Source organism: Lepisosteus oculatus, chromosome 8 (assembly GCF_040954835.1).
Source record: "Lepisosteus oculatus isolate fLepOcu1 chromosome 8, fLepOcu1.hap2, whole genome shotgun sequence".
Lineage (NCBI taxonomy): Eukaryota > Metazoa > Chordata > Actinopteri > Semionotiformes > Lepisosteidae > Lepisosteus > Lepisosteus oculatus.
The window spans coordinates 8,371,087-8,392,882 of record NC_090703.1 but is presented as its reverse complement, the minus strand read 5'-3'; the positions used below and the strand labels follow the sequence as shown (position 1 = coordinate 8,392,882).

At 45.2% G+C, this 21,796-nt stretch overlaps 3 protein-coding genes across 10 annotated transcripts in view; 2 read left to right on the top strand and 1 right to left on the bottom strand.

The window, feature by feature from the left end:
* The window catches only part of LOC102690474 (EMAP like 5), a 71,974-nt gene extending 62,316 nt beyond the window's left edge, over positions 1 to 9,658 (top strand). For 4 of the 6 annotated variants that reach the window (XM_015350287.2, XM_015350283.2, XM_015350284.2 and 1 more), the window contains 11 exons: positions 1,014 to 1,187; positions 1,909 to 2,117; positions 2,948 to 3,105; positions 3,387 to 3,501; positions 4,178 to 4,366; positions 4,706 to 4,878; positions 5,879 to 6,041; positions 6,334 to 6,437; positions 7,353 to 7,506; positions 8,049 to 8,149; positions 8,321 to 9,658. In XM_015350287.2, coding sequence (XP_015205773.1) covers positions 1,014 to 1,187; positions 1,909 to 2,117; positions 2,948 to 3,105; positions 3,387 to 3,501; positions 4,178 to 4,366; positions 4,706 to 4,878; positions 5,879 to 6,041; positions 6,334 to 6,437; positions 7,353 to 7,506; positions 8,049 to 8,149; positions 8,321 to 8,357 — 1,577 coding nt within the window. In that variant the 3' untranslated portion in view covers positions 8,358 to 9,658. Of the gene's footprint in view, positions 1 to 1,013; positions 1,188 to 1,908; positions 2,118 to 2,947; positions 3,106 to 3,386; positions 3,502 to 4,177; positions 4,367 to 4,705; positions 4,879 to 5,878; positions 6,042 to 6,333; positions 6,438 to 7,352; positions 7,507 to 8,048; positions 8,150 to 8,320 lie in introns of those variants that run through there. The other 2 variants (XM_069193156.1, XM_069193158.1) reach the window with 2 other exon arrangements.
* A 126-nt stretch (positions 9,659 to 9,784) lies between these two features.
* On the bottom strand, positions 9,785 to 18,801 carry zc3h14 (zinc finger CCCH-type containing 14). 3 transcript variants are annotated; one of them, XM_015350292.2, is made up of 17 exons: positions 18,603 to 18,801; positions 17,960 to 18,002; positions 17,625 to 17,739; positions 17,439 to 17,479; positions 16,129 to 16,333; positions 15,295 to 15,730; positions 14,771 to 14,946; positions 14,244 to 14,344; positions 13,636 to 13,797; positions 13,312 to 13,380; positions 12,923 to 13,079; positions 12,344 to 12,570; positions 11,397 to 11,517; positions 10,867 to 11,003; positions 10,514 to 10,590; positions 10,298 to 10,404; positions 9,785 to 10,059 (listed from the first exon to the last, which is right to left on the bottom strand). In XM_015350292.2, the coding sequence occupies exons 1-17, from the start codon at positions 18,636 to 18,638 to the stop codon at positions 10,056 to 10,058; spliced, it is 2,214 nt and encodes a 737-aa protein (XP_015205778.1). In that variant the 5' UTR covers positions 18,639 to 18,801; the 3' UTR covers positions 9,785 to 10,055. The 3 variants fall into 3 exon arrangements, with proteins under 3 accessions (XP_015205778.1, XP_015205779.1, XP_015205780.1); XM_015350293.2 differs by having other exon boundaries at positions 13,636 to 13,794; XM_015350294.2 differs by lacking the exon at positions 13,312 to 13,380.
* Positions 18,802 to 20,576: 1,775 nt separating this feature from the next.
* brf1b (BRF1 general transcription factor IIIB subunit b) overlaps positions 20,577 to 21,796 on the top strand; it is a 75,017-nt gene continuing 73,797 nt past the window's right edge. Inside the window, exons 1-2 of the mRNA XM_015350309.2 lie at positions 20,577 to 20,872; positions 21,499 to 21,741. Coding sequence (XP_015205795.1) covers positions 21,558 to 21,741 — 184 coding nt within the window. The 5' untranslated portion in view covers positions 20,577 to 20,872; positions 21,499 to 21,557. The remainder of the gene's footprint in view (positions 20,873 to 21,498; positions 21,742 to 21,796) is intronic.

The following is a 21,796-nucleotide window of genomic DNA, read 5'->3' as shown; positions in this document are numbered from 1 at the left end:
TTATATAGTGCTTTACAGGAAATGGGGACTCCCCCCCACCACCACCAATGTGTAGGTCCCATCTGGAAGACAGAAGGGCAGCCGAAGTGCTCCAGTACTCTCACAGAAGGAAAACACTGAATAAATGAATCCAGTTCATAGATGGTCATTATTAGGAGGTAGAGGCCAGGGTGAAATTTGGCCAGGACATCGGGGTAACAACCCTACTGTTTTTGAGAAACACCCTAGGATTTTTAAGAGTTGGGATCTCAGTTTTATGTGTCATGCGAAGGATGGCAACATTGTACAGTAGAGTTTCCCCAGTTATACTGTACAATACTGTATATACTACACCTAATGCCCCACTAATACTGAGAGCTCACTGGCCCCATTAACACCTTTTCCAGCAGCAACCTTAGCTTTCCCAGGAGGTCCCCGCTCCTGGCGCTGGCCAGGCTCACACCTGCTGAGCTCCAGTGGGCTGCCAGCTGGGAGTTGCAGGTGATAGAGCTGCTGGCTATTTATTTTTACTGACACTCCTTTCATTGAAACAAGGATGTGTCATGTCACAGACGGTTGCTGCTAATCTAAAAAACCGCTAACTGGATAACTGCAAGAGGAAGGAGATGTGAAGGGACGTTTTGACAGATGAGTGGTAAAATACACAAGGCCTCCATCTGCCTTATTCCCTTGTGGGTGGGAGGATTAGACAAAAATCAAGAATAGCGCACCAGCAGGCAAGCTTTACATCTGGAACAATTTAGGGGTAAAAATATTTGCTTGTTGGAAAGGTCCGTAAGGAAGTTTATCCCAGTAATCTAATAAAGGTGACGAACGAAGAAGAAGCCGTCGGCCCCAAGGCATTCTGGTCGCTTTCCTTCGGTCTGACCACACGGGCTCTCCATCACTCTTTCACTGTGATTGGGCTCTGCGCCTTGGCTGTTAAATTCTGCTCATCACCATGCAGTCGGGGGATAAGCAGCATCAGAATGACACAGGCTGAGTCACCGTGGGGCTCTGCTTCCTCTCCTCAGCCACCTCTCCCTCCATCCACGTGTGGGACGCCATGAACAAGCAGACTCTGTCGGTGCTGCGCTGCTTCCACACCAGGGGCGTCTGCTCCGTCAGCTTCAGCGCCACGGGGAAGCTGCTGCTGTCTGCGGGGCTCGACCCGGAGCACACCGTCACGATCTGGAAGTGGCAGGAAGGTAAGGGGCCCCTTCACTGCGCTCTCCTCATTCGCCGTCGTTGGCTGTGCGTCTGCGGTGGTCTGGCGATGCTCTGGAGCCGCTGGTGTGGCCCGTGAGCGATCGGTAAAACCGTACCGGAAAGGCAGGCGAGCCCAGTGTCAGACGGGAGAAAACTGCAGTTTCCGCAGGCCTGCCATGTCTCTCGGGCTAGAGCAGGGGAGTCCATTGCCACCTGTACCTGTACATTGCGCTGATCTCTCAGGACATACAGTACACAGGACAACAGACAACAGGACACAAGGTGGACGTTACATGACGAACATAATAAATGATAACAACCAGAACAATTCATATATTGTAGAGAACAATAAATATGTAGTACTGGAAAAAAAACACAGTAGACCATGCACAAAGTGCATAGTGCAGAGGTGCATTGAGTCGGAAGCACTGCCTTCAGCTGTTAAGGATGTGCGCTGCAGTAGCGTGTGCAGAAGAGCCACAGCTCTACTGGACAGACTGCGGGAGGCTTGACCCGTGCCGTGCGGCCGAGAAGGCTGCCTGAAATGCAGAGGTTTGAGAGTGTCTTCAAACTGCTGGGCACAGAAAGCTCTGTGAGGCGGAAAAGCCGTGCCTGAGCCCCGACACGTTCCGAAATCTTGCCGGTGGCGTGAGGATCACATGGGGGCGGGGGCCCGGCTGCCCGCGTGGAGCTCACGGGCGGTCTGTCTGTGTCCCGCAGGTGCCAGGGTCGCCAGCCGGGCGGGCCACACCCAGCGCATCTTTGTGGCGGAGTTCAGGCCGGACTCGGACACCCAGTTTGTGTCGGTGGGGATTAAGCACGTGCGCTTCTGGACGCTGGCTGGGCGAGCGCTGCTCAGCAAGAAGGGCGTGCTCAGCTCCATCGAAGAGGCCAGGATGCAGACCATGCTCTCCGTGGCGTTTGGAGCTGTAAGTTCAGCACTTTTGGTTTCCTTTCACAGTCACCAACAGTCACCAACAGTCACCAACAGTCACCAACAGTCACCAACAGTCACCAACAGTCACCAACAGTCACCAACAGTCACCAACAGTCACCAACAGTCACCAACAGTCACCAACAGTCACCAACAGGGACTATATTTCTGTGCCTCATTGCTGGAAAATGTCCTTCTTCTGTGTCCCTCAAAAGTTGTAGAAGGATTTTTAAAAACAATCAAAGGGAGTCTTCCGTGTGAGCTCTCAATTTGAAACACTTCATAAATGAGATATTCTGGACACAAAATAAGTCTAATTTATTGTAAAGGGGCACCATTTATCTCCAGAAATATCACTGAACTGACCAGTTGGGTTTCACTGGGACTCACTGCTCACTTTCAAGTGGCTCTGGGTGCTTCACCGCGGAGTGAATCCAGATGTCATTTAATAGCAAAAACATAAAAGGCATTAATCTCCATCTCATTAATTCAGCTCTGCTCCTTTGAGCGTGAGGAGACTGGAGAAAGCTGACTGGAATTCATGTTGGGGAAAGACAAATGCGTGAACCACACACTTAGGATCAGCTGAGCTGGAGTCTAATTTAGAGCGTATGTTAAATTTCCAATGCCTCAGGATGAAGCTTCATGTAAATCCTCAGCCATGTTTTATGAAATGAAAGGGCTGTCACATACTTCCATGAGATCTGTCTCCTGTAGCACACTTGAATGTTTGTTTTTCTTTCCAGCATGATGGATGAACCGTTGTTTGCAATGTTTTTTTTTTCCTTAGGTCACTAGATTAGTGCAGGTTTGTTTTCTTTTCAGAATAACTTGACATTTACAGGTACCATAAGTGGGGATGTGTGTGTTTGGAAGGAGCACATTCTAGTTCGAATCGTGGCCAAAGCGCACACGGGCCCAGTCTTCACCATGTACACCACGCTGAGAGACGGGCTGATAGTCACAGGGGGCAAGGAAAGACCGTAAGTACCTGATGCCAGCTTCCCCGCTCTGGGGGCTCTGGCGCTGTGATAGCATGCAGCCTGTATGAAGGGATTACAAGTAGGGCAAATTCCTACTTCATGTTACAAAAATGATACAAGTCCTAAGATGGTATAAAAACAGAATATTTGTATTGTTTGGTAAAGGCGTTGAGATCCTGTGTGCTTCTAACCATCCAGCTTCATGTATTTCCGCTTGCAGTTAATAAAAGAGGGAAAGGGGATTTGGAAAGTGAAGGAAATGTGGACAATGCTTCTTGCAGGTCAAAGGAAGGGGGGGCCCTGAAGCTTTGGGACCAGGAGTTAAAGCGATGCCGGGCTTTCCGACTGGAGACCGGCCAGATCATCGACTGCGTGCGCTCCGTGTGCAGGGGCAAGGTGAGGCCCGACCGCTTCCTCCAGAAACCCGCTTCCTTCCGCCCACCCTCCAGTCCGTCCGTCGTCTTACCACTTCATGCAGTTCGGGGCCGCAGGGGAGCAGGAGCCTGTCCCAGCAAGCAGGGGCCCAAGGCAGGATACATCCTGGACGGAATGCCGGCCCATCGCAGGGTATACACACACACAGACGCACGCAAACACACACACACAGGGACCAGATTTCCCAGAAACCGGAATACCCACCAGCACTTATTTAAACTGAGCACCTGGAGGAACCCCCAGGCGAACGAGGGGAAGACGTCCAAACTCCACGCAGACAGCAAGCCAGGGAGTTGAATTCGGGACCCCGGCGTCGCTGTACCACCCGTTTCCTTCTGTCCCCTTGATCCAAGTGAAACCCGACAATCCGACTAAGGAAGGCGTCTTTCACAGGCTGTCCGGCTCACTGCGTGATAAGCAGTCTGCATCTGTTGGCGTTTGTGAAACACGGAACAGACAGCCCTGAGAGAGCTTCCTGAGAAGGCAGACTTGTGCAGTGAGAGGGAGACACTAAAATACCAGCATGAGCAGTTTCGGTTTCACCAGGCCATGATCAAAGGGTTTCTACATCGTGTTAAACATGTCCCTGCTGCCAGCTGGAAGAATACCATTCATGTTTAACGTGTTATGATTTTAGGGCAAAATCTTGGTCGGCACCAGAAATGCAGAGATCATCGAAGTCGGGGAGAAGAATGCGGTGTGCAACATCCTCGTCAACGGGCACATGGACGGGCCCATCTGGGGCCTAGGGACCCACCCCACGCGGGACGTCTTCCTGTCTGCGGCCGAGGACGGCACCGTGCGGCTCTGGGACATTCCCGAAAAGGTGAGCCGGGGGTCACTTGAGGCGTGAGGTGAAGAACGGGAAAGCAGGGCGCCTCGGTCCGGTTCTTGAAGTAAAAACTGTTTTATATAATATGTGAATTAGTATCGTTAGAGGTGGAGGAGAATAACACTTGTTTTATAGCTAACGGATCTAGGAAACCTGAGAAATTGCATGTTGAAAACATGACAAGGTCCAGTCTGTAAGCAGATACTATGGGACTTTAAGGGTGTTCTCCTTAGAGGAGGATTCGCCCTGTTGAGTGTTAGTGGAGTTCTTGTCGAGCTCTGATGGGACATGAGTGACGGATTGTTCTGCATTCTGTGTTCCTTGCCAAAACAGAAGATGCTCAACAAAGTGAACCTGGGCCACGCGGCCCGCACCGTCAGCTACAGCCCCGAAGGGGACATGGTGGCCATCGGCATGAAGAACGGGGAGTTCATTATCCTCCTCGTGACCTCGCTGAAGATCTGGGGCAAGAAAAGAGACCGCAGGTCCGCCATTCAAGACATACGGTGAGAAACCGGAGGAAAAATCACACCGTCCAAAGGACGAGTGGCAATGGCAGTCTTCCACTGTAAGTGGTGTTGGAGGGGCCTGTAGGTGGCGCTCTCCCTTCTGGATTTGAATTTCCAAACCTGCTTCCCACTATGGTGACCAGGGACACTGATGCTGAGAGGTGCTGTCCTGGTTTTAAACCGAGGTCCCGACTACATGGCCATTACAGATCCCATGGTACTCTTCCAAAGAGCAGGGGTGTTAAACCCAGTGTCCTGACTTTGGGCTTGAACTGACTGCCCCCCTAAAAGCTGTATTTTAAATGGAAAATAGAAAGATGTTTCCCACTTCTGTGCTTTAAAGTGCTCTGGGATGAAAAGCACTATAGAAACACCATTTTTTTAAATTGGGAAGCCCCTCTGATGTGTGTTCTGTGTGCTTGTAAAAACATACAAGTGACAAGAGAAGATACGAAGAGTTTAGTGTACATTTGGATTCTGATTTGCACTACTCTCTCGGGGGGCTTTGGAGCTCGTTTGGCTGTTAGTAGCTAGTAGAGCCATGGTCCTTGTTCAGCTGTTTCTTGAAGAAAGCCTGGGCATCAAGAGACTCTCCCCCACAACCTTTTTAAACTGCAGCTCCAAGCGGTGTCCTCTGGTTTATATTTCAGTGTCACTTCCTGTGAGAATACTGCTTTGTGTACAGCACACAGTAGCACAGCAGCTGTCGGGTTTGCCTGTTTCCGGTGAACTGACCCTGGTAATCAAATTACTGGTTCAAATCCCTCAGCCAGCAGAGGAATCCTACTCCGTTGGGCCCCTGAGCAAGGCCCTTCACCCCAGCTGCTCCAGGGGCGCTGTACAATGGCTGACCCTGCGCTCTGACCACAGGCTTCTCTCTCCCTGTCTGTGTGTCTCATGGAGAGCAAGCTGGGGTATGCAAAAAGACGAATTGCTAATGCAAGAAATTGTATAGGGCTAATGACGTGATGTTATGTTATAATTGCTGTCTCTCTAGGTTCAGTCCCGACTCTCGCTACCTCGCTGTGGGCTCCAGTGAGAGTGCTGTGGATTTCTATGACCTGACTCTGGGGCCGGCTCTCAACAGAGTCAACTGCTGCAGAGACATCCCCAGCTTCGTCATGCAGATGGATTTCTCCGCCGACAGCAACTTTATTCAGGTGCAGCGTGCGGGCCGCCTTCGTTTAGGTTAATTATCTGTGCAGTTAAACTTGCTGGATGGAAAACCATCTCCTTTCCTATATTCTGCTTATACTTAAACCTCAGCCATTTCTAAGTCTAAAGTGAGGATTGCACAGCGTTTTAGAAACCTGGCTACATCTCTAAACCAGAGCGAACGCTTCCTTCCCGTTCAGGTATAGAATTAAACCGCGCAGTGGGCACCTTCCTGTGCCTGTGTGGAAGATTGCCCTGTCACAGGCTCACGATCTGCTCTTCCTCTTGCCTTTAAAGTTGTCGACTGGAGCCTACAAACGCCTGGTATATGAGGTGCCTTCAGGAAAGCAGGTTACAGAGCAGGCAGTGATCGACAGGCTGACATGGGCTACATGGACTAGGTGAGTGTGAATGTGTAAATGCTTGGGGGGGAAGGGTTTTTTCCCCTCTGTTTGTGTCAAAGTATTGCTGTTTTCAGCATAGAAAATAACCGTTTGAGTGATTTAGAAAAATGCCTTTAAGAAGCCATTTTCTGAGTGCCACCCCCAACTACCAACTCAGACAGATATTTCGCTCCTTACAAATATACCCAACTCTTAGCCTCTTTTGAGGCTAGCATATTAAGAGGTTGCCTTATCTGGTCCTGGAGAGCCACCTTCATTAACCATCTGTGTGCGAAGGGGCGTCTGATTAAACCATGTCCTGCGTCATGAACTCAAAAGCAGACAGAGCTGGTTTGAGACTGCTACATGCTGTTCGTGTTTTTTTTTTTTCCTGAAGGATCTCCCTATACCTTCCATTAAACAAGAAATGTGCTTAAGTAGCTTGCTAATTTGTATCTCCTAAGATTTGCAAGAGTGTCTTGTTGGGGGAAAAAAAACATTTTTAGATTGTGTCTAATCCAAGGCCAGGAAAGAAGATGGGCAGCCATGGCCTTGTAGTGTATCAATCACACTACATATTGAGTATTACATATCATATATGTGTATTACATTTATAACATTATATAGTGTTTCAATTACTCAGTGAATTGTGTATACTATATGTTATATGTGATATATAATCTATACCGTGTATTATATAATGTATCAATTACTGCTTATTATATATTACTTATATAGCGTATCGATTACTTTATGTATTGTATATAACATACACAGTATATAGATTATATATAACATGTACAGTATTATACAGTGTATCTTTTACACTACGCATTGTGTGTCGATCATTTCACTTGTTGTAAAAGCTGCCAACAGCAACAGAAAGCTGTACTTGCGCTCTGACTGACCACTCACTGCTCTGCTGGTTCCCAGTGTCCTGGGTGACGAGGTGGTGGGGATCTGGTCCCGCAATACTGATAAAGCCGACGTCACCTGTGCCTGTGTCTCGCACTCTGGTCTCAACATCGTCACAGGCGATGACTTCGGAATGGTAAAGCTGTTTGACTTTCCATGTCCAGAAAAGTTTGTAAGTATAATCTGTTTATGATACACTGGTTGTGTTTTCTTTGTGAATTATGCTGATAACTTTACCTCAGTAAAAGAATGTCTAAAAACAGTATTAAACATTAGTGTTCAGGATATGGACTTTTTTTTTTGCTATTAGGTTTCCTCCTTGCTTTGTTGTAACTTAAGTAAATGAAATACTGTATATTGTATATGTGGAACTTAAGATTTTAGCACTATTAGTGTATTTGTTTTTATAAATAAGGAAGACTAAAAATGTTACTCTCTATACCAGTTATTACATTGTAGGGGTTTTTAGATCACTGTTTCGATACTGATTTTGAGTAAATGATATTTGCAGTTGTTTTCACCACTGTTATACATGTGTACTGTTAAAATTTACTTTTACCATGAATCAGTATTAACATAAATTTAGTTTAGAGCTAGCATTGCAAAAAATATTTTTTCCTCCTGTGTTCCCTCCCTTTCCAGCCTGTCAGCTCTTGGGTTGCTTTCTGCACTGTGCACGTACAATATTTACAGACTGGTTTCATGTTCCTACAGGCTAAACACAAAAGGTTTCTTGGTCATTCCGCTCATGTGACAAATATCCGATTTGCGTGTGGGGACCGGTACGTGATCAGTGCCGGTGGCGATGATCGCAGGTAAAGTGTCGATTCGTAGAGTGCCCGTACTTCTGTTTCAATCAATGGTATCCCACCAAAACAAAAGCCCTTTCCTTTTTAACCCTCACCCAAAGCGTTCAGAGTGGGCACGCCGTAGGGACCCTGCTGTTTCTAACTCCTGTCCCCTGTGCCCTCTGCTCCTGTCTGCAGCCTGTTTGTGTGGAGATGTGTCCATGCTCCTCACTGAAGGCGGTCCTTGCACAGGGGCAGCATGGGGAGATGTCAGCATGACCCAGGAGGAGGGGAGCTGTGAGAGACGTCCTCCTTCAGGACAACTGCATGGTTTTTTTTTTTTAAAAAAGGCAAATGAGAGTCTGGCAGCTAGAACAATGTAACTCAACTTACTCACTGCCCAAGATCCACTTTTTCAAAAAAAGGTACGAGAGGTGTGTGTCTGAGATGCTACAACATACAGTACACCTCCATGAACCCAATTCCTGTGCATCAGACACAACCTTCTTTTTCTGTGGTACACAAGGAGAGCCTTTCATTCAATCATGAGGACTCTAAAATAGCCACCAGCTTCACCTTCTTTTAATTAAAAAAAAGTTTTCTTTAAAGTTTTTGATATTTTTTGGGGGGCAGGATTGTACCAGTGAGATAGATGCAGATTGTAAAATGCCATTTTTCATAGGTGTAGCAAACATGTTGAGCCTTAAATGAACTGTTTTCTTTTTTGGAACATCTGTAAGGCTTAGGTGAAACATTTCAGGTTGGTTTTTATATTTTGAGATTTTTTGTTTGCTAATGAGTGTTTGAATGAGGAAAATAAAGTATCCCGAGGCCTTCTTCCTGAATGTACCATCCGAATTATGTCCTGGATGTCAGCATGCCAAAGCATACTATGCACTATATACTTGTACCAATCACTGTGGTAACCCTGATGGTTTGTTAACGTAATTGTGCTGTTTACCATTTTAACCCAAGAATATTGTGTTAATAACTTAAAAATGTGATCCTGTCAACCATAACGTAGCACTGACTTGTGCAAATGATCTGATACCTATGTACATATTCACTGTGTGTGTATGTGCGTGTCTGTTTGTGTGGGCGCGCGCATGGCTTTAATGAACTAAGAACAGACAATCCCTTTGAACCAAAAGAAAAAAAAAATCAGAACTTTGGCTTTTACTGCACTTGTTTTCCTTCTCCCTGGATCACTATTTTAAGTGTGCTGCTAAAACGTTTTCTAAAATCATATCAATGGAAAACTGAGGTATTGTACTGTAGCTATTTTTTACACAAAAAACCATAACAGCTCTAATCTTGCTCAACAGGAATGTCTTACTGAACTGAGAATCCGTCTAAGTGCAAAAATGTTTTTTTCCTGATTATCATTATTTTGTACATAAGTTTCATAGGTACAAGGTTCAGTGCTACTGAATATTAGTTTTCCTGATATCAATATGTATAATTTGTAAAGACATTCTTTTGTATATTTTTTGTGAAATGTTTCTTAAAAAAATTTTAATAAATCATTTTCGGATATTTTTTTTAGATTATTTTTAAAAGGAAAAGTTCAAAGTTTAATATTGCTGAAACCACTTGTAGTGCGGGGAAGTCAATGAGTCAATTCATATAATTATGGTTAAAGAAAACACTTCAGGCGCTTGGAAAAGTCATAAGACCTTCAATGAAGCAACATGACAAAGTGACTGAAAACAGAAGTCAACTTCTATACAGTACAGTTATAATGCACGTTTTTGAGAATTTAGTTTACAAAAACGGATAAATCTTCTTTAAAAAAAAAACAGATCACAAAGTTTGGAATCTTTTTATGCTAAAAACCTGGGACCCAGAATGAAATTAGAAATAAACAAAAATTCAGAAACCACGTTTTCTTCAGCGCTGTTGTCGAGGGAGGACTGTCCATGCCACATGATCTTTAACTGATGGGAAGAAAAAGATAAATATGTAAGTATAGAATAAAGTAAAGTTCAAATCAACAAATTTGATAATACGTCTGGTAGTGGAAATGATGAGATATTCTTTAATGAACTGACCTAAAGTTACTGGCAATTGGGAAAGTGTCAATGTTCTTTTTTTACAGTCACAATTGTTGAGATTATGCATTTTTAAAATGGCCTGAGGTTAATCATCTACAAAGCAGATTAAAAAGTGAAATACCTGTTTTGGGCTTTTGTCCATTTCAGTGCGTGTCTTGGAGGTAATGAAACAGATGGATGGTAAAAATTACAGTCTGGACGTTTACACTGGGTTGTAAATCGACATGGCTGCAAAATCAAGAAAATAAATTACAGGGGCAACATTTGGTACCATGTAGAAGAGTTCTCCACCTTACAGAGGAACATAGAAATTCTTATAGGGTAAAACATTTCTTACTTTAGGGTGGTAAAACTGGCAATCCAACTTCCTGCAGTCCGGGAAAAAACGACAGATGTTGCCAGATGACTGAGGCACTGAAAAACAAGAGACGCTCGGCCATTCATACAGAATTTCTCTTTGCATTTCGAGCAACATAAACCGAGAAGAGAGACCATGAGCTTTGCAAGAGTACAAATAATAACGAACCGTTCTCACACCTGTAAAAGTCAAAAGCAAACTAAGATTCAAAGCTAACAGAGATTCTGACTGATGACAGGGGGTGTTTTTTTAATTCTAAAATAATCTGAGCCCCATGAGTCAAGGGTTTGGCCCTTTAATCTAAAGCCTCCCCAAGCAAAGAATAATCTTACCTGGCTTCACTGGCAGAGCTGGGCCTCTCCTGCTGGCATGAGTATACGGACAGTCTGCTTTGGTGCACTTGGCATCATATTTACAATTTGGATGAACAAATAAACATTTGTCACCAAACTTGCAACTGGGAAAGGTTCTGCAAAGGATAAAAGAGTAGAAAAAAATGAATCATAAGATGTTAAGACTAATTCCTCATGTATATTTGGGTTTTACGTCCTAAAAGCATTCCAGAGTATGTAGAAAGCCATTTTTGAATTTTAAAGCCAGTTTTAAAGCAGAAAGTGCCTTTTGTGGTTTTGTTTAGTTGATCTACATTTCTGAAGCAAAGGCATACCATGAAGGCTTAGTAAATTAATATTAAAACACTTTAATAAACATATTTTTGAAAGCATTAACTGAAAATAACCTATGAAAGTATTAATTGATAATGGAGTTACATATCTGGAAAAAACAACTGTGTGTTGGAAAGATCAGGCCAAGTACTAGCAAGAGCACGACAATCGGGGTATGGCTTTACTCTCCAGCTTACTTGCACAATGTGGTGGGGTGATGGTACACACACTCAGCCCCGCTTTTGCAGACTGGCCAATACTTGCAACGTTCCAGGACCTTCTGCCGTTTAATGGGGACGACATCCGTTTCCCCTTCATCTACAGAGAAATTTTGACAACATTTTGAAAAGGCACAAAAACGACCTTATCTCTACGTGGAGAGGTCATTTAAACAGGCTTCCAAGTTGTCTCCACTGGTGAAGGCTCTCGCCCCTATGGAGGTTAGGTTCGATCATCTCGGTGTCTAGTCAAGTCACTGGCCGACTGTAACCAGGGTAAGATGGGAATAGTCAGCCAGGACTCTCGGATTCCAAGACCCCTGTGGCTTCAAGAATTCTTCCACAGTCGAGGTGTTGTTCCAGAGGGATTCTCCTCTCCTCCATTAAGGGCTGAGCCTCCTGCAAGGGGCTGGACAGCCAGCAAGGTGCTACAAGTGGAGTGGCCTGAAGGTGGGCGGGTCAGAGGAGTGTCTACACTTCCTCCTTTTCCCGTGTGCGGCTGCAGGGTTCACAGCCCAGACACGAAAAACACAAAACTGGTGACTCTAAATCGGGTGGGTAAACATTAAACCGCCGGTGATCGATAAGAAAGTTATTCTTTATATATACAAATGTTACACAGATAAAGATATGCTTACGATGCTCAATGTATATTTAAAAGGAAATGTAAATGATGTCTGCAATTATGCCGTTTGTGTACGGGATGCTAACACCTCTTATTAAAAGAGTATAATTATTTAAGTGGAACTAACAAAAAAGCTAAGAAATCTATACAAGTTACAATTACTATTCATGACACATGTACATGACATCATTTCAATAATCTTTAAATTAAGATTCCTCTAGACATAGAACTATTCGTATTTATATTCCTAATATTCTCAAATGGTAAAATAGTTATGGTGGATAAAGATAGTTATTTTTACCATCAGAATAATCCAATTCACGTTCAAGTCGCTGGTGCACATTCATCTTGGGTTTCCTATCCAGTTGTCTCGCTGACAACTTGCTCTTAATTATTTTTACATTTTCCTTTAAGACAGTGTCCTCGGCGTCCCTGTCCTCCTCGTCCATGTATCCCTGGGGACTGGGAACCCCGTCCAATGTCACAATAAATTTAGGGCTCGGACAGTGTCTAGGCTCAGATGCATCCCTGCAGTAGGAAGAAAAAAGTACAAGGAGTGCACAAGAGTGGATGAAAAGATCACCACTGTTATACAGCAGTATCAGCTCAATAGCAAGGTCTCTCAAAAATAAATACGAGTCATTTATACCTTGTAATTGCATAAACCAGGTTTTTCATTTCACATATTCAAATTGCTTTAACAAAATTCCAAAACAAAGCCTAAAACATTTTCATTAAAAAAAGACATTTAGTGTACACCAGGTGTTTCCAAGAGCAGAACCACTGTGATTCAAGTTGACAGCCATGTATTGCATTTTGCTTTCTGTGCAAGTATTTAACTGCATTCAGTGAAAACTCAAAATCTCAGAGTTGTAAATACCTCGTCTGCGCCACGCTAGTGGACACCTCTTTGAACTCCACAGGCACCAAGGTGCCAAGCCTGCTCCTGACTGACCCCACATCTTCGAGCTGAGACCTCTTCAAGATGAAGGAGCGGGTGTCATTGGGCTTCACCGCTGACATCTCAGACACCCCAGCTGGTGCACAAACACAGCCATCAGCACCATACACATGCAATCCTCATGTCTTATCAAACACAAGTGTTCAATCATCTAAGAAAAGGTCTTGCTTTACACTGCAAGCAACCAACGGCACAAATTAATAACCTATATGTACACAAATTAAGAAAAAGACCAGTTTGTTTGTTATACGATGCAGCTCAATGCATATAAAGCTCCCTCCCTGGTATGATCAATTCTCATCACTGACCTTGAAGTCTTCTCAGACTTTCTTCTTGTGTGTCAGGCTGAAGCCGGGAACCCAAAGACCTTGTCTGCACTAGAAGATCAAAGGATCTTGTAAAGCAAGTAAAACTAAGTGGAATGTACTGTAAACTCTTGAGACCACAGCAAACCCAAGAAAAGTCCCTGGTGCCTATATCTTCCGCCATTTTAGTTTTTATCAAACGAAAAGGAATGCTGGGTAACAATGATGAGCAGCCATGTTCATCTGAATTACCGGGCACTGGAATCCCGCAGGTAAGTGTTGGAGGTTAATGCGGGAGAAGATATTTAAGAAGTCAAGACCACCAACCTGGCCGTCTCTCTGAAACGGTTTCCATGGGGGCTCGTGTCTGGAGTGAGAACTCCGCAGACCGAAGGGACTCCTGGACCTGCTGGACAGCTGCACCCATGTCTTCACTGGCAGAGCGAGTCCGGGGGGCTACAGGGACCATCTGCCTCTGGGGGGCTGCTGCTGCAACAGGATGGAGCAACAGCAGAAAAAGGCTGGTCAAAGGACCTGACTCGTTACAGATAACCAGAGTTTGGGTCTAATTTTGGGTTTCATGTTCGTTTCTTTCCGAGAGGAATGACACAAAACATCCCAATGCCAGATAGAGAGATGCCCTTCAAACTTGAACCTGGGGCATTTAGTTTGCTCATTTGAGGTACAGGGATGGTGGTGCCACAGATGGCGGTGTATAAAGTCATAGAAGGAAAGCACATATCTGTGGTACAATCCCTTACACACTGGTGCTTTGGCTAAGGGTTACATGAACATGGTTCAAAGACCGCAAAATCATTTTTTAGTTGTCCTAATAATTACTGCACACTGCAGTTTCTCTATAATTCTGCAATGAAACAGAAGCTTTCTGAACCTCGGTTGCCTAGAACACACAGTATACACATCATATCTGTTACCTGTAGGATAATTAGTCGTTTTAGAGACAGACTCCTGGGCCTCAGAAATGGCTTTTAAAATCAGATTCTTATTTGCTTGCTTTGAGGGTGGAAGAGTAGGCCTGAAATAAAACAGAAACACAGCTTTAGACCCCACAGTTCGCTTCAAACCAGGTGGGCTAGGATAGCTAGAAGAACTGCTCAAGGCAGACTCTTCAGTGGCCAAACTGAAGCTCACACTGGCTCTAGTATGTTTTCTACACGCAAATATACGTATAATCTTACATTGCACAGCACATGGAGAGAAACGAATATTGTGTAGTAATGGAGGATAACACAGATGTTTGTGATCCTCGTGAATGGATTCATGAGACAAGGGTCTCCAGTACTCACAAGCAACCCCAGAGGTGTGTGATGTTTTATGTTTCATGCAAAGGAACGGGGATGAGTGAATGAACTGTGCTGTACAGATCTATTAGTGTTCGGATCTCAGAAAGACAGCAAGCCGGGTCCAAGCCCTGTGCAAGTAGTGGCGAGGCATGCAGCACCTTCGCTCGGGTTTAGAAGGCAGGGAGACGCTGCTGGAGAGGCCGCCACTCCGTGCACCATAGTTCTCTTCTTCCTCTTCCTCTTGCTCATCGCTGTCCAGGTCTTCCTCCGCGGTCTTACTCACTCGGACAATAGAGCTCACCACCGGAGCCTTCCTCTTCCAAGACATGTCCTCCTTTAGAAAGACCAGGGAAGTAAATCCTTCTTACTGCCCGCTGACTCAACCCACTGCACCCACTGGCGTGAACAGAAGATGTAACAGACAGGTTTCTCAATGGGGAAACCAACTTTTAAAATACCAGTTAATTCAGTTATCATACTATGCCCCCTTCTCCGAAAAAAAATAAAAAGAAAAACCGTAATGTAAAAAAATCCTAAGTTAGAGACAAGAAAATTAGTTATATGCTTCATAGCACACAGAGAAAAAGAAGCCATTACCAGGACAAACTTATATGGCTCAGTCTGAGCTTTAGAAGGGGAAACAAATTCTTGCAATAGGTATTTCTCAATAACTCCTACTCACTTCTCTGGGAGCTCTGTTGATGTGTAACTTGGCTGATCTGATGCTCTGTCCACTGCTGTCCTGCAGCCTGCTGTAGAGTCCTAGGGATGTTTCTGTGGGTCCAAGCGCCTCTGCAGGCCTGTAGCTGCACGGCCTGCCTTCGTCTGCTCGACCGGCAGGCTGCGAGCTGCTGTCCGACATGCTGGCAGATTGCTGGCTGCCCGGCGGAGGCCTGGAAGGCTCTGCTGTGGGTCGACCAGAGCTGTAGGTCAAGGTGACCAGGGGTCTCTTCCGCAGGCCCGCGGAGGAAGCCGCGTCTCCCGCAAACCTCAGGTCCTCATCGATGAGGTCATCGTCAGGCTCAGGCTTGATGTCAATAATGGCCTCTTCAGACAAGGGCTCTACGAGGGGCTTCACCGTTGACATCAAACGCGGGACATTCCTCTCCGTCGACCTCCTGTAACGGGGACATGAAATTGGCGGCGTCTGACTTTGCATGGTTCATTCCGGAGTGCAATAAAATCCCCTAACGAGGCAAGTCATTCCACACATGCAGCGCATAAAACACAGCTTAGCATACACTGCGCTTGAACGGAATATGTTCTAGTCTTCCTGAATCTATTCCATGCTGAAAGGAAAAGAAAAGAGACAACATCTATTACAGTTAAGACCGAAAAAATAGAGACTGAAACAGATGAAGACTAAGTGATAGTATTAGCACCCCTACTAAAAGTACTAAGAAAGCTTAATTTAATTTGACCCCTGAAGCAGCTCTGTAAAGCCAGGTCTTCACAGTCTGGCGAGGAGATAACCTCTCTCTTCTTCCTACACAAGGACACGTTAGGCTCCTCCTACCTGCCGCTGGAGACCTGGTGCTCCTGGGAAGAGCTGGTGGACACCCAGGAGTCCGTGCGGTCTGCGCGAGAGCTGGACACGGCCAGGCCCCGCGGCTCCTCGTCCCGCCGGTTGGCGCTCCCGCCGCAGGGCGGCCTGCCCTTCCCCGCCAGCAGCTCGGCGCTGGCGTCCGTGCAGGCGAGCTGTGGCTTCAGGACCGAGGGCTCTGCTCGCACGAGAAACAAGACGAACCGCAAGTCAGCTCCGCACAGGAAGAATACACCTCCTCCTTTTAAAACTAAACTATAAATCTGATTAGACTGGCACTGTTAATTTTACTGTAGATTACATAGTTTCCGCAGTATTAATAATAAGAAAAGATCACTTTATTAGCCCTATACAATTTCTTACATTAGGAATTTGTCTTTTCGCACACCCCAGCTTGCTCTCCATGAGACACACAGGCACACAGACTGGGAGAGAGAAGCTTGGGGTCAGAGCGCAGGGTCAGCCATTTATACAGCACGCCTGGCGCAGCCGGGCTTAAGGGCCTTGCTCAGGGGCCCAAAAGAGAAGGATTCCTCTGACGGCCGTGGGATTTGAACCGGCAACCTTCCAGCCACAGGTGCTGATCCTTAGCCACAGGGCCACCACTTCGCCACATTCCTCACACACATATAGCACAGGCAATGGGGATCCCCACCAATGTACAGCCCCACCTGGATGATGCGCTGACAGATATAGTGCACCAGTACTCTCCCCACACATCAGCTCTCAGTGGGGAGGAGAACAGAGTGATGAAGCCAATTCATAAATGGGGATTATTAGGAGGCCACAATTGGTAAATGCCAATGGGAAATTTGGCCAGGACATGAGGATAACATCCCTACTCTTTGAGAGAAACGCCCTGGGATTTTTAATGACCACAGGTCAGGACCTCAGTTTTACGTCTCATCCGAAGGACGGAGCCTTGTTTAACAGTATAGTGTCCCCATCACTGTACGGGGGCAACAGGGTGAGCGTCCCCTACTGGTAACACTAACATCTCTTCCAGCAGCAACCTTAGCTTTCCCAGGAGGTCTTCGAGCTAGGTTCTGGCCAGGCTCACACCTGCTGAGCTTCAGTGGGCTGCTAGTTGTGAGATGCAGGGGGATATAGCAAATGCAATACATTTAAAATATCTGGTAAAAAAAACAGATTTCGTTTTTTTTGTCAATGGTGTGAGCTTCTCAACTGTTAAGAATTCAAGCTAATGTGAAACCTAAAATGTGAATGAAAAGGAGTAATTGGTGAGGGGTTGGGAGCTGGGAATTATTTTATTTCTTACTTACCAACAGCAACTGATCGCAGTTTTTCTAGAACACCGTGTAACCTGGAAGAGAGGATAAGGGAATGACTGTTTCACCTGACATAAGCCAAAGCTCCTACAGGAGAACCGACATGAGTATGAGTCAATGAATGAATGAAATCCACAATTCTGGACAAGAACGCCGACATAAAACTGCTCACAAACCTACCAAATGGTGAATTTGATGGTGTTGTTCCCAAGGAACAGAGAGAGATCATCCGCCATCTGTTGGGCATTCTTCTTATTAGCCACCATAACCATGATGTAATCGGGAAGTTCTTCATCTAATGAACACAAATAAAGAGACCTTGTTTAGCAGTTTGAGCACCACCCCTACTAAACACTAGTGTCATCCAATTCTACTAAATGATACACCACATATAAGAATGAAAAGACTCAGACAGCGAGAACGGTAATTGATCTTGTGGGGGGAAAAAGCAGTATGCGATTTAGTAAAATAACTTGGAAAAAGTTTATTTCCCTTCTAATAAAAGTCTAACTTACCCACATAAGCGCCCAGTTCCTGCAACTTCCCCTTAATTGCAGCCTGGAAAACAGCATAAATAAACTGATGATTAATTAAATAATTCATTTCCGTTTCTCTCGAAAAAGAGGGGAGTGCAATTGTCGCTTTTCAATCGGGCATCAAGCGTGTAGAAATGAACTCGAAACAATATTTGACCCCAAAGGTTCTGCTCAGTTAATTACAGATTCACCTCTGATCCAAATCTTTCGAGGAGATACTATGAAACAATCCTTAACTTCATTCTAAAACGGTGTCTTCGAATACAGTATTTCCATCATTATTTTATTGAAAAGCATTAAAGCACAAGTTCGGAAATGGCGTTTTATACCTTTCAGCGAAAAAACAAAAACCGTACGTAGCAGATGGTAGCTACACCTAGGAACACATCACATACTAAGCACGGAAGCAATAACAATGTTTTTGTTATTGCAAGGTATTTTGTTTGGAGATTTAGTTAGAAATCTCAGAATGAGAGTGACGGCTTTTGTTTTAAGCCAGTCTAACTTAAGCAAGCGTTTCCACTGAAATCTCCTGAAAGAAACACACATCGTAAACAAGGCCCCGAGCGCCCCGGCTCACTATTTAGGACGTTTTAAAATGAAAGACAATGAATGAATTTACCCTTATTTTCTTGCTTATCTCCGTTCCAATCTCCATGATAGTTTTAAAGCGGTATTTCAATGTATTCAATGTCGTTTTGAAATATTACTCGCTTATCTTTAGATCGGCATTGCTTCAGCCTTGGTTTAACAGACACAACCGCTCTAAAGCAAGCGACTCCGCTTCCTCTCGTCGGTCCTCGGAATATTTCGGGTGTTTCCGGCTCTTCGTGGCCGGCGCGGGGGAGCCGCAGATGTCGCGGTCTTATGTCGTCGATTCCTGCAGCCTTGCGCAGATCTGCACAGTTGAACACAAGTTCTTCGATGGCTGATGGTAGATGCAGTATTTTAGGAACAGATCTCAGAAAATCATGACAGTTTTAGAATATATTTAGACTCCGTAGTTTTTAACTACCTCAATTAAATACCCTAAATTCCAATAATTTTCTGTACCTTATGTGTATTATTAGCAAACGCGCTTATTCAACTCAAGCTACGTTAATGGCTTTCATAAAATGTACTTTCGGTGTGTCACAGCAATTTAATTTTACAAATAAAATAAGGGTAGAACAAAGCAGAAGGGCAATGCAAACGCTGGACAAAATTAAACATACTGTTTCATTTAAAGCAATGTATCGTCTATGGATAATAAAAAGCAGTGAGGCAGCCTAGTGATTTAAACTCCATGTCTCACATTGGCCATAGGACAAACACACAGCTGAGAGTCAAGGACACCCTGCAGAATTACACTGAGAGCTGAGAGATCGCAGGCCCTGTCCAGACAGGTTCAATCCTCTGAGAGCAGAATGGAACCAAAAGGTGAAGATTACGATACCGGGAGCTGAAGGCAGGCCCGATGTCCTTTATGAAAATGGACAAGAAAAATAAAATCTGGACCAAACCTGACCAGACTCCAAAAGCATGTCATGTCCTTTTTGGAAAAGTGTTTTGGTGATCAATAACGGGCAATTTGTAGTAATCTACATTGAAACACAGAACGAAGTCCTCCAGCCCTCAGAGGACAAGGGTTGCCTTGATTGATAGATATTTTATTGATCCCGTGAGGGAAATTGCAGAACTAACTGAAAGAAACGAAAAGACCTTCGAACATGCCTTGCACAACTGACAAACAAGGCCTCTTTAAAAATGAATGATTTAGAGTCTGTCAGACTGGTTAAGGCAGGGGTCTCCAGTCCTGGTGGGCTGCTGTGTCTGCATGTTGCACAAGTCTCTTTGAAGTGCCAGCAGCGGAAAATTTGGAAGAAGGTGTTCAACTTCCTAAATACGTCAGGACATCTAAGAAGAAGAGTCATCCCCTTTCCTATCGCTAGGGGCCGCGACCGCCTGACTAAAACCTGAAACACCAGCAACCTTAACCTTGTTAACCCTATGAAGAAAGTCTAGCATGTCCTGTTTCAGGGTTTTTTTTACCCTCAAAAAACAAGACGCGAGTCCTCTCAAATCTATAACAGGGCGTCTTCAGTCTCGCCCCGTTGATGGAATCTCTTAGCAAGGAAGGTCTCTCAAAAAAGGACCCTGAATGTGGGTGTAAAACAAGATTTAAATCTGTTCGTCCTCTGAGCTGCAGGCCACACAGCTTTGTCATGTCCATGGTGTAAAAGAACCGCTTTTTTTCTACCCCACCAAAAAGTTGGGATAAACCCCAAAACTCGTGTTAAAAACTATACATTCCCTACACAACACTATTCCCGCGCCCATCTGCTGCCTGCACAGCCCTGTGTCACCGGCCACAAGCGCCTTTACTGGGAGGAGCCGGGCTGTACTTGTGCAGGAATAGGGGTAGTATCGAGAAAATAACACACAAAGCGACGTCAATACATGCATGAAAAGATAACGTGCTGGTCACGAAAATAAAACTCTACAGTTAAGTGCCGTTTCTTCTGTGAAATTTAATTTCTATGTTAACAAAATCAACCTATAAAATGTATTTGCAGGACCCAGCTCCCCCTCCGTGTAACGTCTAGTGAGACACTCTGTTGTGAGCGCTTTGTTAGGGGCACATGCAGCCGGGAGAAGCGGTGTTCGTGTTATTTAGAAGCTAGGATATGGGTTTCAGACGGAAATACGCGTATACCAAATTGCTTGAGTTTTTATACTTAGTGTAGTAATATTCATATAATTCCAACAGTGCGCCGCGGTGCAGGTTAAAGCAGGGCCCTGGATCAGCGGTAACAGCCTGGGAGTTTCCTGCTCTACCGACGCGGACGTTGTTGCTCCACGGTGGGAGAGAAGAGAGATTGCACCTTGGAAACGGTGCCTGCCCTCCTCCGGGTTAGTTTTCCTCATGTTTGCAATTCGATGCGCGTATGAATAGTGTTTCTTTTTTCTTTATCAAAGAACGTTTCAATTTATTGCAGTTAAGTCATTCGAGACTATAACCAAGCAGACGTTGGTCCACTTGCTGCTCGCAGGTGATACTGCGGCGGTAACCACTGCTAACATCATTATAATTAGTCTCCCATTCGTTTCTAATGAGAAAAGTGAAGATTCGGAACTATTTCAGCGAAGAGTGTAGTTGCTTTTTGTAATTTCAGAAGTTGCCGTATTCTGTATAGTACTGTAAAATCGTTCACTTTCGCCATGAGTATTTCGTCTTCATGTGGCGAAATGTTCCTTCCCGAATAAAAAAAATAACCTCTACAAAACACAGAGGAGCCATGTGCGGACCTAAAGCTCAACGCCTCAGTTTATCCAGCTGAGGAACCAGGTGACCGTGAACTTATCTGCACGTTCAAACGTGCTCACCGCATCGAAGACTGAAGTCGAAACGTTTGCTTGGCCGTTTCGGTGCTCGAGACTCCCGGGTTACCTAAGATCTGAGTTCTGTTCATTGCACTTTTGTTATCCTGTCATCTATGCGCACGTTAATCGTCGGATTTTGTTTTCGTGGCCCCCAGGAGAGCGCTTCTCCGGGCTAGAGGAGGACACTTTCCGTCCTCTGTCCGAGGCTCCCCAGATGAGTTCCCGCGTGTGCAAGAACTGTGGGTGCACAGACATCGATATCGACCAGGCCCGGGGCGATGCGGTGTGTACGGGCTGTGGGTCTGTGCTGGAAGACAACATCATTGTGTCTGAGGTCCAGTTCGTGGAGAACAGTGGCGGAGGGTCGTCAGCTGTCGGCCAGTTCGTCTCCTCCGATGGTAAGTGAAGCCTGTATCGATTTGGAAGTGTCACTTCTTGTGTCAGCTGGGGCGC

What these genes read in the sequence shown, in the direction of transcription:
- zc3h14 (XM_015350292.2), bottom strand. Translation starts at nt 18,638, where the DNA reads ATGGAGATTGGAACGGAGATAAGCAAGAAAATAAGG. An exon ending in AACGACTAATTATCCTACAG is followed by an intron (nt 13,798 to 14,243) that starts GTAACAGATATG and finishes ATCCTGTTGCAG; the next exon opens with CAGCAGCCCCCCAGAGGCAG. An exon ending in ACTAGCGTGGCGCAGACGAG is followed by an intron (nt 12,571 to 12,922) that starts GTATTTACAACT and finishes TTCCTACTGCAG; the next exon opens with GGATGCATCTGAGCCTAGAC.